Genomic DNA, 15,569 nt, shown 5'->3' with positions numbered 1-15,569 from the left:
TCTTAAGTACTTCAATGCTTGTAGTTTATAGCGTACACACGCTCACTTATTCATGACCGCAGAGTTGCTACGTAATTTTCTTATTCGAATCTTTCCTCTTTGCTCTTTGCAGGTGAGCACCCCGCCGCCATGCAACACAACTCGAGCAGCATGTACAGCGGCAATTTCTACTGTAGCATTTGTTGCATGCTCTTCACCATTTTCACTTGCTGTTTGCAACACTTCCTCGCAACAACAACAGCGGCTGCAACACTACTCACGGTGGCAACCAGAGGCGCCAGCAAGTGCAGCAGAAGTAACAACAGCAACAATAACGACGGCGGCGGCGGCGGAAGTGAGTGTAGAACTTCAACGTCAGCAGCACTGAGCACAGCTCGGACCACCAACGTCGGCAGGTGCGTGAGTATAGGGAGCTGCCAGAAGCGCCACTACCAAAGACACCGCCGTAGCCGCAGCTGCAGCCGCAGCCCGAGCCGCATTAGCATTAGTGGCGCAACCGCAAGAAGTTCGCATGCAACACGCGCACTCAGCGAAATTACGAGATGAAGATGAAGCTGAGACCGAGCACAAACAATTATACTGCTATTCGCACATACACACACAAACACACATATACAATGCATATACACCAACACATGTACAGTCAGCGCGCGAAATGAAGTAGTCGACGCAACAGTTGCGCCACGCTGAAGGGCCGCACAGGCGTTGAGTCGCCACAAATGGAATTGGGCGCTGGGCTGGAGCAGCAGCAAGCGCTTTGCGCGGGGCGCAGGAGCATGCAGAAGGGCGTAAACGCATTAAAGTTAAAACACTCACGCACTCAAGCGCCGCAACCAGCTCGGTTGAACGTTCTTCGCCGCGCTGTGCCGCAAGAGACCAGGCGCAGCTGGTGATTAAACGACGAGCGCTGCGTTTGTGTGTATGTGGGTGTGCGCGCCGCCCACCGCCCGGCAACACATTAAGCAAACACCAGCAATTTTAACGAATAAGCGCAAGTCTCTAGCCGCGCGCTTTGCTGCGACCTGCATTCGAATTACTTGTGGCGCCTCCGCCCTCCGGCTTGCGCCCAGCTGGAGCGCTAGGCGCGTTAGTGCCGCGTCAGCGTATGACCAGTTTACTGCCGACTTGAGCGTGACTTCGCGCCTTGCCAGCCGCGCCACGTCCCCACGTTGCCACATTTTTCTCATTGAACGCACACGCTCGCTGTACGACCATTTGGGTTGGAAATTTTTACGAAATTACTTTTACTTTCCTACACGCACACACACACACTCACGCCCACACTAATGGAAGACGTACTACTGATAAACTGATAAGTTAAGCTGTGGATGAACATAACACATACACACACGCACGCAACCTTAGAAATACATACATACATATAATGAGATATTTCCAGAAATTAAATAACTGTAGTGAAATTTAAGACAAACACTTGTAGTGAAAATAATAGTTATAGTAAAACAACAAAACAACAAGAGAGGTAAAACAAAAATCATAGCGAATAAGTCATCAACTGTAACTGAGGATTCTATCACACACACACATACATATATATAATATATATAAATATAAATAGTATAGCTTAATACCGTAATTTTAAGTGTGGAGGTGAGTAGTGAGTAGGCGCCAACCTCTTGGAGGTCAGCAATTGAATTGCTCTCTTTGAGGCTGGCACATTAATGAGGTAACCTTAAAATGTAAGACTTATTAGCCCTAGTTGAAATTGTTACTGTGTGCGTAAGCACTTTTCGTATGTGTGTGAGACTTGTGTATGCATGTAAATATTGACACCGCGCAGCAATACACACTGCTTCAAACAGAGCTTAACTGGAACTAGTTTTTCACTTCATCATCATATATTTACAGTTATATACATAAACTACCATTCACTATTTAGTTCACCATTTCACAAATTCTTCATACTTTCGCATGTTGCTGTTATTTTCTACAATGAAAGTGATACAAATGGAGTTCCTTTTAATATTTATATTGTCGGCTTGAGGTGCACTAATTCCATTACTCACGAATATGCTTTCACAGTTTCCTCCCAGCAACAACAATCAAAGAGATAATCTCTCCCTGAATGTCTTACTTCAACGCCTCATAAAAAAAAACTTGCCAAGAATTTCTTCTTTTACTTTTTTCTTTTTTTATATAACGATCAAGGAGATTACAAATTATTTTTAAATTGGTTGGTGTATAGATGATACAGTTTATTTTTCATTTATAACGGCAAAATAATTTGTATATTTAAAATATTGCAAAAAGTCTCAATCAAATCTTGTTTTAGTCTGATAGACCACTGTAGTGTCTTTCAAGCAGTAGTGGTAGTCATCAAGGTAGCAGCAGATGCACTCTTACCAAGCGCGACTTCTTTTTAAGGGGTTAAATGGGTTTCCTAACATAAAAATCAGCATTTTTTCAAAACAATTTTTTTCTCATAAAAAAAAAATGAAATATTTTATTAGAATATTCTTTGTTACATAAGTACGCTATTACCAAAAAAAGCGAAAATTTTTGGAAAAAAATATTTTAAACTCTGCCAAAAGATGCACCCGCATAGGTAGGTTCCTTACAGAATCAACATGCACCTGTTCATAGTCAAATAAACTGGCATAATCGAGATTTATGTATTAAACTTTAATTCATCTAAATCCTTTGCACTCACTTGTAGGGCTTTTGTCGTGTAAACGGAGTTTAAACTCAACAAGCAGGCGATTCGAGATTTCAACTAAATCTTCTTTTTCTTCTTATTGGCGTAGTCACCGCTTATGCTGTTATATTCGAGTCTCAACTAAATATAGTTCAAACATCAAATAAAATAACTCAGAAACTTTGTGATATTTCTTGGCGGTTCTTCAGATACAATTAACTTGAGCAGATGCCGAATGTCCTTTGCGCTTTCCAGTGTTTATATCGTTAACTGCGAGCGGAAAACATTGAAAATTATTTGAAATCCTCTTTTTTTCGATTTTGCTGCTGCGGGTATTTACACACATTGAAATGAGTAACTGCCAGAAGGAAAGGGTGCGCTTGTGTTAATTTAGTGGCGGAGAGGAGAAACTCCGATACTCGTGTATGTGTAATTATGATCGCCGCCAGAGCGTTTGAGCCACAAATATTCACCATTGCAGGATAATAAAATTAATCGCCTAAAATTTGTAATATTGAGTGGCTAAATTAAATTGAATATTCTGTTTAAATATATAGTAGTCATTTATAATAATAAGCATAATTTTTTAAAGCCCATTTTTGTAAGGATGTATATATGTAAATATATGCTTACCGCTAATTACATACACACTTAAATTAATAGAGTAAATTATTTTTAATTTTAAATCGGCAAACGATTTCAGCTCACTGCTGCAACAATTGCTTGGAGCTTTATTGGCTTAGTGTTGCTGGAGCACAGCAAATGCTGAAATTATGAATTTTCAATGTCACTGATAGCAAAACGAAGGGTTTATGGTTATGTGGATGCATACTTTTGTATTCTGAAACGAAACATTCTCAATTATGCAATTTTTAATTATTTTTGTAGCTTGAAGGGCAAATTATATTTGGTCGTAAGATTGGTTACTGCAACAAATACAAATAAATAATAGTAAAAATTTTTCTAAAAAATAATTTTGCATCAATTAATTATTACTACACCCGTTTGAACTCCGATGTTCGCTGTGGATTAGCGCTAATATAAATATAAATTTTGAAAGAGCTTGTAATTACACTGAATGGCCGGATACATTTCTATATGAAATTCCTCAAAACGTCGATTTGAGCGAAAAAATATTTCCAATCAATGGTGAATTTTGCAAAATTGTGGCAGCAATTGTTCGTATGCCAATAAATATGTGTTCGAGCGTAACACACACACATTTAAGTATGCATGTAAATAAGTATTGCACAATTAAACCCATTTTGGGCTGTAAATATTTTATTAGTTTCGAATTAGTTGCTGTTTTGTGGGCAGTGTGCATTCAAAACGTGTAACTATTTTTGTTCGAAAAATGCTACTTTAAAATGAATTTTTTTTCGCTCTTTAGTAACCGAACAACGTGCCATTAGACAAGCTGTTGCTGCTTAACAACTGAAAAATAGTTATATAGAGTTGTGTGTATGTGTGAGTTTGCATGTTCATATCCTCATAAAAGCAATGCATATGCAGTTTCCGCGCAGTTTTGAATTTCCATTTCCACACGCACATACACACCCACATACATACAGCCAGCTGCGGCGCTGCGCTGGCGTTAACTGCCACTGCAACGAGTTCAACGGCGACGGCAATGGAATGCTAAACGCGCGTTTATATCTGTAAATAGTAGGCGATCAGTGCGAGTCAATAGTTTTAAGCTAATTTTTAGGTAAATAAATTTCAAAATAAAAGCGAAAACATTAAACACGAATTGTAATACAATGAACCAACCACTCAACATACACACACATATAAAAATATATTTATATATAGTTGAAGTATAGTGTAATTGGAGGAATGGTGGAAGTTAGAGGCGAAATGCAGATTTAAATTTTAGATGCTAAAAACAGTTAGATTTTCACGCGCTGCAACGCATTAGCAGTTAAGGGAGCATGGAAACTAATAGTGCGAAATAAAGTTGAAGCAAGAAGTTGTTCGCTGTAAAAACAAAAAAATTAAATGAAAATGTACAATAAACCAAATATGTAGCAAGCCACTTTTATATTGAAACCGATTTGTAATTGTAACAACGAAGTGGACTTGAAAGTGGGTTTTCCACAGAAATTCTTAATTTAAAATTTATCTATTTAAAATTTGTTGATTTATAAATTTTTCTACAAAAAAAACTACGTGTGTCTCTGGAGATGTGTTTATTCTCGAAAATTCGACATTTCGAAGAGATTTTTATAGGAAGCTCTAAATACAATATTGTGTAAAATATTTGAAAATTTTTGATGGCCAAATATTAGCATTAATAAAATCGTCACCTAAAATGCAAAATAACGTAACATCACTTTTCATAAATTTGCAAGCGAAGAACAAACGATAAAATAGGAACCACTCACATTACAACAAAATTTGAGTTTTGGTTATGAGATGGTTATCTGTTGGTTATAAAATGGTTATAGAAATGGTTATAAACTGGTTTTATATTGGTTATAAAATGGTTATATATTGGTTATATAAATAGCTATATATAATGTTATATCTGACAACAGCTTAAGATTTTATGCTGTAAACATATGAAATGATGAAGTGATGAGGTGAATCACAAGCCATAAAAAACTCAATTTCGTTTTTTTGATAATACGTTGTTTTTGATTTTAGGTGACGATATGCTCCATGATGGAGCTGCTAACATTATAAATGGAAAGTAACCATTTGAAAGGATATATCAACTTGTGAATTTCAAAAAGTCGATATTTTTCTATATAAAGTATTATATTCGAGCATAATGGTCAATCCACAAAGAACTTTTGCTTCGCTTTGCTTCAGACATTTATTAAGACAGAAAAGTTTGTTGTATGCTTTTGTATGAGTGCGTTCACATCAAAGCGAAAAGGCGAAGCAAAATTTTGGGTAACTCTTACTTTTTACTCCTTTCCTAGCATCAGTCGCCATTTTTTAGAGCGCAGCACCAAAGCAAATCAATCGTTGTGGCATATCTTTTGTTTTCTCCGATTCTTTATTTCAGTATGAAATTTAGCACCGGTCCTTTTCAAAGCAACAAGCTACTCATTTGTCAAAACGGCCAAAATCGTACTACTATAGCAGGAACAATCGGATTCAAGTTCGTGAATATAACTCCATAAATACCTTGTCCTTCATTTCCAGAAGTAGGACTGATAATGTGGACTTCGTTGCCTACATTTCGGCGCGGACAAACTCGAATTTTTTTAAACAGTATATATTTGTTTTTTATTTGCTTTTTCAAGAAACAGTGTATTGATACTCTCTTGCAGACACATAAGTATATAATAAGATTCTTCGAAAAAAATTTATCAATAAAATTTTATATAATAATATTACTTATTGTTTTTGTATTTAGTAACATTTGTTTGTGGTGAAAGTGTGAGGAATGTAAGCAGAGAAAATAAATTTTATATAAAAATAAATAATAAGCAGAAGCAGTGTCTAAATATAAAGAGAAGTATTAGTGAAGTAAGCAATTTTCATTTAATTTTTATGGAAAAATAAAAACAAAACTGTAAATAATAACCAAAAATAGCGATAATTCTTTTCAACTAAGCGCAAAATGTGCTGTAGCATTTTAAGATTAAAGTATTACAAATCGAATTCATAAAAAAGCAAAACAAACGAAACAAAAATGAACTAAAAATACAACAAATTTGTACATACATATATTAGACTAAAGCAAACAGAGTAAAATAAAAATAAAGTAAAGTAATTTTATAATGCATTTCACAATTAGTTCATTTTCAATGCTCAGAGCTCGATTAGTGCATACACACATACATAAAAAACATATGTGATGCACACATACATGCAGACCCGTGCATATGAATACATATATACATAGTTTCATCTATCCTTGGCATACAATAATGATAATGATATACTAATGATAATAACAGCGGATTGATGGTTTGGTGTAAAACAACAAAAGCAAAAAAAAAACGCAAAATAAATAACATATGTAGTATACATATACATAAATATATATTCTTAGTAATGCAACATTAATATATGTAAATGAATAATAATAATAGTTTAGCATTGGAGCATAATAAGAATAATGAAATGTAAACAACAAACAACAACATAGCTGCATATAAACGAACACAAACAAACACACATTTAATTGTACTGAACACATGCAGAGATTAATAAAATCATGATTTAGAAAAATTTCAAATTTTCGCATTTCATTTTGACAATGCGAAAGGGTTGGAGGACGGCGGATGTTGCACAACGGCATGAGAAAGAAGTGAGGTTATGTTTTTACATACCATATAACATGTTTTGCAGAGAATTTCGTTATGGATTTGAATGTGAAGCTTTGGTGATGGTAGGAAAACAAAGCTCGAAACAACTTTTTCACATGATTGGCGCCAAGCGTAATTTAAAAATAATCGCTGTTGATTCATGCCTTCCCTAACCTCCTATATTGAATGTCATTATGCGGTATAAAGTCAACCAGATTTGACCAAAAAAATGTGTGATGTCGATACGTAATTTTTCGCAGCACTGATTTAACAACAAAATCACTTGTTTTTAAAAAAATATACCATCCGATAAAATTTGCCCCAGACCGAGCTGATAGGTAGGTAGATAGTGGTGCTGCCCTAAGAACTCAATTAGCCATGTATGCGCCATTCTGATGCACTATCGTAGGACGTTATAACCTCGCTATAACTTTTCATCGCTGCGCTAGAAACCATTAGGTACTCTCAATGAAAGTACTTATATCCGTTATTCTTTTTATGAACAACCACTAAGGTTTGGTACCTGATGGTTTCAAGGTATTTTAGATATGCGATAGAGCTGGGCATTCATAAAGAAAGTAAAAAACCATTTCCGTACACCCTTCTAGCTTGCTACAGCGGCAAATATTGTTAAACGGCAGGCCTCCATTTTTAGGAGTAAGTCTGTATATACATACTATTTCTGAACCGTAGTAGTAAGTCCCTGGTTTTCTTTCTGTCATATTTGGGCCATATACATATGTATGGCTTGTTATCTTGCCACTTGCTATTTCGTTCCAGCTGATCTGAGCTATTTGTTCAAAATCCTTATAAAGGTTTCCACTGATCATTTCCATCGGCGTGGTAATGACTCCGCTGTGGTTTCATGTAAAGAGACTTCTAGCTTTGCCAAACTAATCAGTTTTTTGTTGCCGAAAATATTCCCGTAACCGGGACCCAGAATATCAACAAGTGAAGTTGATCTGCCAGTGACCTCAAAACCTTCCTGAGGTTGTTGCCTACGCTGGAATTTGTCTGTGATGATGATAGAGCTAGTAATGTCGCCTAGCTGTTAGTTTAAATGGTTGATTTCTGTTTTCTCCCTTATTCAATAGAACTTACGAGGTCTGCTCTCTGCCTAGTACTTCCGCTTTCAAGATACTGGCTGAGTTTTGTAAGCGGCTTGAAAGAGTGATATCAAGAACATTGGAGTTTACACCGCACCTACTGCGCAGTTCATTTTGAAATATATAGATACTGCGTCATCCTGTTCTACTAAACCTCTTCTCCACTCACGTCTCAAAAGTATTCTCACCCGGAACTGGCTGTTGAAATCTAACCTTGGGGAAATATAGTCTGATTTAATTATATTTAACTTATGTTTACCTATGTTTAACTGATTCAGGATGGCGCTTTGTTCATAATCTTTCCTCTTCCTACCCCTTAATTCATTTATTTTTGTAGAAGAACTTGCTCCTGCTTCTGGAGAAAAGACGTCTACGGGCAGCTGATGCATTAGTATATATGAGCGCGGCTGCCGAACGCGATTTATTACCCTGGGTATTCCTGGGGCACTGGCTGCTCTCTGTCCATGCAAACTGTGCCAATAAACCGAATCGAAACTTATTTTGTCAATATGCCAATTAGTGTGGTTGATTGTTTTCGAAGCGAAAATTTTGACCGGCAAATTTTACCATGGAAAAAAATGTTGCATAAGTTTGCTAGAAATTGTGTTTCCGATGGCATAACTGCTACGGAATCGTTGAAAATCGAGAAAGTTAAAGAAACAGTATTTGAAATACGTCATGTTGGTATCACTCAAACATCAAAAGATCACAACCTGCGTTATGGATCAATACAATTTTAGACTTCCGCGCTTTCTTTCTTTTCACTTTAAGCTTCGTTCCTTGCCTTCTTTATCGAGTTTCTACGAATTTTTCAAATTTACGACAACTCTCCTCTAGTTAAACCCAATCCAATCATAAACCTAATTTCTAACTGTAACATGGAATAAACAGTATTTTAATCTTAACCCAAATAAGTCCAAATAACACCCGTGATACGAGTATAAAATTTAAGATCTTTTTATAAATTATCCTTATTTTCATTTCTTTTCTTTTATCTTGATCATCTCAAAACAAAGCTTTAATTATCAAAAGACAATACGTATCTTGAATCTTATAGAAATAACTCTAATTAAGCATTCTTATCTACGTCATATCAGAAATATTATAATCATAACTGGTTAATCGCTTCCAATTATACGCATTTCCTTTCTTATCATAATATTAATATCAATTTTTCTGCCATAAAAAAATCACACACATATTTCATTTACTGTTAGTAGTTATCACCGCAATACAGTTATGGCCAAATCCAACACTGTTCTATCAAAATCCATCACAAATTTCTCACCAAATCTCACACACATATTTTTGGCGGTTTCGCTTTCAGAAAACGAAAGAGCGCAAGTCGAGACGACACACAGCTGGTTTTTTTTTCGTTTAGACGCTGTAATTCCATAACAAACAGAATCTGCAAAACTTATTCATATTTCTTTCTTTACTTGCTACTTGGAGATCTAAACAATCAAATCAAAAATATAACGCAAACAGCAACCAAACCATTCAAAAATCCATTATCTTGAAAATATTGAAAAAGCGACTTTGGCGCTTCTACTCTTTAATGCATGCGTGACGAAGAAAGTGCGATATTCTGCGATAAACAAATATATGTGTGTGTGTAAATAAAAATAGTTGCGCACAAATTAATCGAAATGATGATGGATCTTTTGTGGGAGAAGTTAAATTTTCGCAAAACTAAGAAAGTAGGTCACACAAAAGAATGCACACAAAAGCCGAAACAAGCAGCACAAAACAAAAGAAGAACACAGCGCAGCTATCTTCCGAGCGAAAGTTAAGCAAGCCAAAATAATGAAGAGAACGAAAATGCTGTAAATAATAGATACTAAAGAAAAGCAAAAAGTAATCGCAAACAAAACAATGTCGTAGAGTGTCTCAGTCTGCTACCAAAAGACTGGTGAACCACCGAACACACAGTCGTGCCCGCACCGAATCCAATTAGAATAACAAAAGCCGTCGTTGCGAAAGTCAATCACTGAAGCGAGGCTATAAATGCGCCGTCCAAAGTGTCGCTCGAGTTCAGTTAGTCAGTTCGGCAACGCATGTGAATCTATTAGCAGCCCAGATCCAAAGCAGATTTCGATTATCTTACGGAATGTTAATACAGCGTGTGTTGTTGGTGGTCACAGCGCTTTGCTGGTCATTCCATGCGGCAAACGGAGGTAAGCTTAAACTTATTTAGCATTCAATTCGCTTTCACTTATCGCATTCATTCCGGCATAGATACAAAACCCGAAAAACTCACAAGCTTTCGTCCCATCTCACAGGCTGAGTATGAGGCCATACTTAGTCTAACCGATGGTGAGACGGTTGTATCAGAGGGTCGTCTCATAAATGGCGGTCTCGCCGCGTTGGCCGGTTTGACAACGGGTTGGGTTACGAGTTTGCGTTTCCCCAACATCTTCGGTTCCTTTATACCGGCGCAGAAAACACCCAACGCCAGTTATCCACTTTGTGTCATTAGAACTGAAGAAAATCCAGAGAGCCAGCATCATCACGAGTATCATGGCTACCATGAGCATCACAACCGACAAGGCCGCTCAGACGATAATGAGAGTAATGAAAGTTCGGAGGAAGACTACCATCATTATGTTCAACAACAACTACACCACCATGAAGATCACTCGCATGAAGACCATAGCGGGGAACACATTAGCAGCATTGAAATGCCGTGGAATACGAACAAGTTGGCTCCAGTTGTAAATTGCATTGTTGTGCTGAGAGAAGATGAGAAGCATGGTGATGATTATCATGATACTACAACCAAGCGACCGAAACGTAAGCGCAGGAAACATAGACCACACCCGGCATTACTGCCAGTGGCCGCGCCAACTCAATATGCACATCAACATCAAGCACCACCACCACCATCACCATCTGTTAGGTATCCATACTCGGCAGCGCAGAGTCCATACTCGCCTTACGGTAGTTATAACAATCCCTGGTATTGGCAAACACCTTACTACAATCCGTATTCCAGTGAGCCGACAACTTTTACCGCTATTTATCCGCCTGCCTATCCAGATATTTACGCAGCAAATAATCCAGGCCCTAATACTCGCAGTTACCCAGGCGCCTATTCTGGCTCTTTTGCCCCCTCTCCCGCAAGCGATACTCCTGGTCCTTATTACAACGCCCCTCCAGGCGCCTATTCAGATCCTCCCCCAAGCGCTTACCCAAGCGATTCTTACAACCCTCAGCCAAGCAGCTATACAAGCCATTATTCCATTCAGGGTGGCGCCATAAATCGCAAGAGTCCTTCACAAAGCTCTGAACCCAGCTACAACTATGGTCCACCACCCAACGGAGGCAGTTTTGCGGCAGTAGACCAAGAACGTTACACAAAATATCACGATGAACGTATTAGAAAGAATCACAAGATTTCAACAAAAGCGAAAAAGTCAGCCTCAGCTTCAAAGATGCCAACAACGAACAAAAAACAGAAACCGAAGCGAACTGACAAACCACGACCATCAAATGATCACGTAAACTCCGAATCCGCGCCAACCAATGTACCAATTAGAGGAAGGCATTCGAAAGTGAAGCGCGACGAGAGCGGCATACAAACTCGTTCGTATGCGAAGATCGCAAGTTACTCGGAAAGCGGATACCAGCCCACGCTGTACCCACAATATACCTATCAGTCCAGCTATCCGAAGGTGTCATACAACCACGCTCTGCCCTACCCAGCTCCCGTTTATGTGAGAAATAGTATTGAGCAGCCGTCTGCAGCGCCGAACCCAAAGCAATACCGAGCGCATGCGACTGGCGCGGAGAACGAGGGCTATATGTCGGAGCACATGCAAGCGAGAAAGCAAGTCGAGGGTTATATGACTTAATATTTTATTGCATATAATTAGATTTTTAATTTAGACTTAAAAAATATAATTTACTGATATTAGTTAACATAAATAAATATTTTTTTTTTGTATATTTGAAACCTTGAGAGTTCCTTTCGAGATTTTCCACTTTTTTAAAGAAAAGGCACAAAAATTCACATTTTATAAGGAATATTTATGTATTATCATTCTTTGGAATTTATTTTTAAAGATTATCTATTTCAAATATTGGGACTATCGGGACTACGTCTCAGATGGTCCCCCAGTTGAGTAAAATTTTCGATTACTCGGTATTTGACTGGTAACTGGGCTGGAAGCAGGATTGTCCAAATATTGATGGCCAAACGACCGGCCCAGAAAGTATGATTATCTGCTCACCGAAGTGTTTTCTCAATAAATCCACTGTCGCCTTTGACAGTTACGTTTTCATCGGCATCATTTTTGAAGAAATATTGACCGATGATTCCACCGACCTGCAAGCCATACCACACTGTTGTTTTTTCTGTATGAAGTGAAAGCTCTTAGAACGTTTTAGGTTGTTCTTCGTCCCAAATGCGACAATGTTGCTTGTTTACATACCCATTGAGCCAGAAATGGGCCTCATCGCTGAAAAAAAATTTGGTTCAAAAACATCGGATCTTCTTGGAACTTTTTCAAGAAACCAAATTACGAAGCGATGTCGCTTTAAAGGGTCGAAACAACACAAAAATATTCCGAAACAGGGTTGCCATGTGTTTTTATAACATTTTTAAGATTATGCTGTCGTTTTTATAAGAGCAAGAGAAAATATCTCCAGCCTCTGCGGCAAGCGATTCCAGCTACATTTTATTGCAATATTTCAAGCGAAGTGGAGCAAATAAGATTAGTGAACTATTTATTTTAAAAGTTAATAAAAACTCCTAAACAAGCAATTAAGATTGTGTTTACAGTTTATCACGTTGCAACCGGCTTGTTAACTTCCACCGCCTCCACACGATAGACAAACTTGCAGAAAGCACTTATCCAGTTATTTGCTGAGCACATGAAATCACTTTGTGGGCTTTGCATGATGATTTCGGGGGCTCAGCTCAGCTCAGCTAAGGTGTATCGAGCACCCGCTCTTAGCGGCGCTCACTTAAGCTCTCCCCCACGCCTAATAAGTTGACAATTTGCATAATAATCAGTGCAACGACGACAACGTAAACAAAGCGTCTAAGCGGATTACAATGAGACAATGGCAATGCTCACCTATTAAATATTCCAACTAACATTACAGTTCAAAATTACCCCACCAAACAAGCACACATAGCGCATAGCACACGCAATCCACCGACCAAGCAGCTATTCACGGCACGAGAGCGAGCACAATGACCGAGAATCGGTGCGCTTCCTGCGGTATGCTGCGAGCTTAGCCGTTCGTGTGCGGCAGGTGTTACGACAACCGCAAGTGATTTGCATACATTTGAGCTATCGAGTGCAGCAGCGCAGTCTTCCAAGTCAGACGGCGACGCGGCAGACGTGGGGGAGCAGAATCGCATCACAATATCAAAGTTTGATGACTCAGCTTTGCGAGTGTTGTCGTGCGTGGACCAAAGTGGCGCCCAAAGCGGCTTATACAGCGCAGCTAACAGGCAAACGACGGCTAATCTGCACTGTCCAAACAAAATGATATGTAAGCTTTGGTCATTGAAATTAGATGAATTGTCCTGGTTCATTCGAAATCGGCTTTAAGGTAAATCTGTCGGAAATGTCATTTAAATGCAAGCAGCAGCAAGAAAACTCTCACAACTGCATTTGTAAGTATGTGTGTCTAAACGAGCTGGTTCCATAGTCAATAATAAGTTGAGTGTATAATTTAGCATAAGATTGATTGAAATTAAGTATGAATACGCCTATATACAAAATATTGTATTAATTATATTTGAATTGCAGTATTATCTCTTTGCATGTGAGTATTAGAAAATATTTGCCTTGACACCGACATATTCTGATAGCGTCAATGTTTGCTCTGGTGTCGCTTTACTGCCTACGGAATGATTATGGACACAGACACAGATTTACATAAATCGCATCAATTACTGTACTTTATAAAGATTGCTGTTTGATATATCGATGAACATCAATATTTAAATATACTAATCGATGGAGGAATACCAGAAGCCGTTTGCAAAAATCTGTATTGAAGCAGAAGGAGACTATTTTCAATAAAATAAATTGATTTTGTCGAAAATACTATTTGTTCACACCTTGTAGTTCGGGTATATAACGGGTGATTTTTTTGAGGTTAGGATTTTCATGCATTAGTATTTGACAGATCACGTGGGATTTCAGACATGGTGTTAAAGAGAAAGATGCTCAGTATGCTTTGACATTTCATCATGAATAGACTTACTAACGAGCAACGCTTGCAAATCATTGAATTTTATTACCAAAATCAGTGTTCGGTTCGAAAATTTTTTATCGACAAATTTTGTTCAGCGATGAGGCTCATTTCTGGTTGAATGGCTACGTAAATAAGCAAAATTGCCGCATTTGGGGTGAAGAGCAACCAGAAGCCGTTCAAGAACTGCCCATGCATCCCGAAAAATGCACTGTTTGGTGTGGTTTGTACGCTGGTGGAATCATTGGACCGTATTTTTTTCAAAGATGCTGTTGGGCGCAACGTTACGGTGAATGGCGATCGCTATCGTTCGATGCTAACAAACTTTTTGTTGCCAAAAATGGAAGAACTGAACTTGGTTGACATGTGGTTTCAACAAGATGGCGCTACATGCCACACAGCTCGCGATTCTATGGCCATTTTGAGGGAAAACTTCGGACAACAATTCATCTCAAGAAATGGACCCGTAAGTTGGCCACCAAGATCATGCGATTTAACGCCTTTAGACTATTTTTTGTGGGGCTACGTCAAGTCTAAAGTCTACAGAAATAAGCCAGCAACTATTCCAGCTTTGGAAGATAACATTTCCGAAGAAATTCGGGCTATTCCGGCCGAAATGCTCGAAAAAGTTGCCCAAAATTGGACTTTCCGAATGGACCACCTAAGACGCAGCCCCGGTCAACATTTAAATGAAATTATCTTCAAAAAGTAAATGTCATGAACCAATCTAACGTTTCAAATAAAGAACCGATGAGATTTTGCAAATTTTATGCGTTTTTTTTTTTAAAAAAGTTATCAAGCTCTTAAAAAATCACCCTTTACATGCAGACTTGGGTAGTCGAAAGAGTCTTTTCGTATTTCTAATCAAACATTAACTTACAGTTCCGGCCGTTGTTTTGATTGAATGCTTCAATCTCATCCGTTGTTGGCTGTGAAATCAATCAATCGTTCGGCCACACTGGATCAGCTCATGGTGGATGATTCCTTTCCAATCCAACCAAACCACTCTCCATAACCTTTCAAGGCCTCAGTTCTGGTCTTGCGACCATTTGTTGAGCTTCACCACTCTTGGACCATGACCTTATTCGCACATTATTGTCGTATTTGATTCACTTTTCGTCTTCGATTTCATTTCGTTTCAAAGAATCGAATGTTGATTCGATCCATGAAATCACAGACAATTGATGTGGACCCAAATATCGAGCTACCTTCTGTAGCCAGCCTTTTTAAATGGTTCAAAACCCTTTCATGAAGAATGTTAAATTCCTTAACGATGTCATGGCTGCTTATATTGCATATATAATATAACGGTCCTGGCCATTATTTTTC

General features: G+C 38.1%; 2 protein-coding genes across 2 annotated transcripts in view; both read left to right on the top strand.

Moving 5' to 3' along the window:
- LOC105225445 (zwei Ig domain protein zig-8) overlaps nt 1–6,851 on the top strand; it is a 169,695-nt gene extending 162,844 nt beyond the window's left edge. Inside the window, exon 8 of the mRNA XM_049452603.1 lies at nt 113–6,851. Within this exon, the coding sequence (XP_049308560.1) occupies nt 113–546 (434 nt within the window). The 3' untranslated portion in view covers nt 547–6,851. The remainder of the gene's footprint in view (nt 1–112) is intronic.
- Nucleotides 6,852–10,137: 3,286 nt separating this feature from the next.
- On the top strand, nt 10,138–11,881 carry LOC105225482 (uncharacterized). Its single transcript, XM_011203963.2, has 2 exons — nt 10,138–10,204; nt 10,266–11,881. Exons 1-2 carry the CDS (start codon nt 10,138–10,140, stop codon nt 11,879–11,881), a joined length of 1,683 nt encoding a protein of 560 aa, XP_011202265.2.
- The last annotated feature ends 3,688 nt before the right edge of the window (nt 11,882–15,569 follow it).

Source organism: Bactrocera dorsalis, chromosome 3, assembly GCF_023373825.1.
Source record: "Bactrocera dorsalis isolate Fly_Bdor chromosome 3, ASM2337382v1, whole genome shotgun sequence".
In the NCBI taxonomy this organism is placed as follows: domain Eukaryota; kingdom Metazoa; phylum Arthropoda; class Insecta; order Diptera; family Tephritidae; genus Bactrocera; species Bactrocera dorsalis.
The sequence above is the reverse complement of the archived record's forward strand: the minus strand, read 5'-3'. Positions and strand labels throughout refer to the sequence as shown.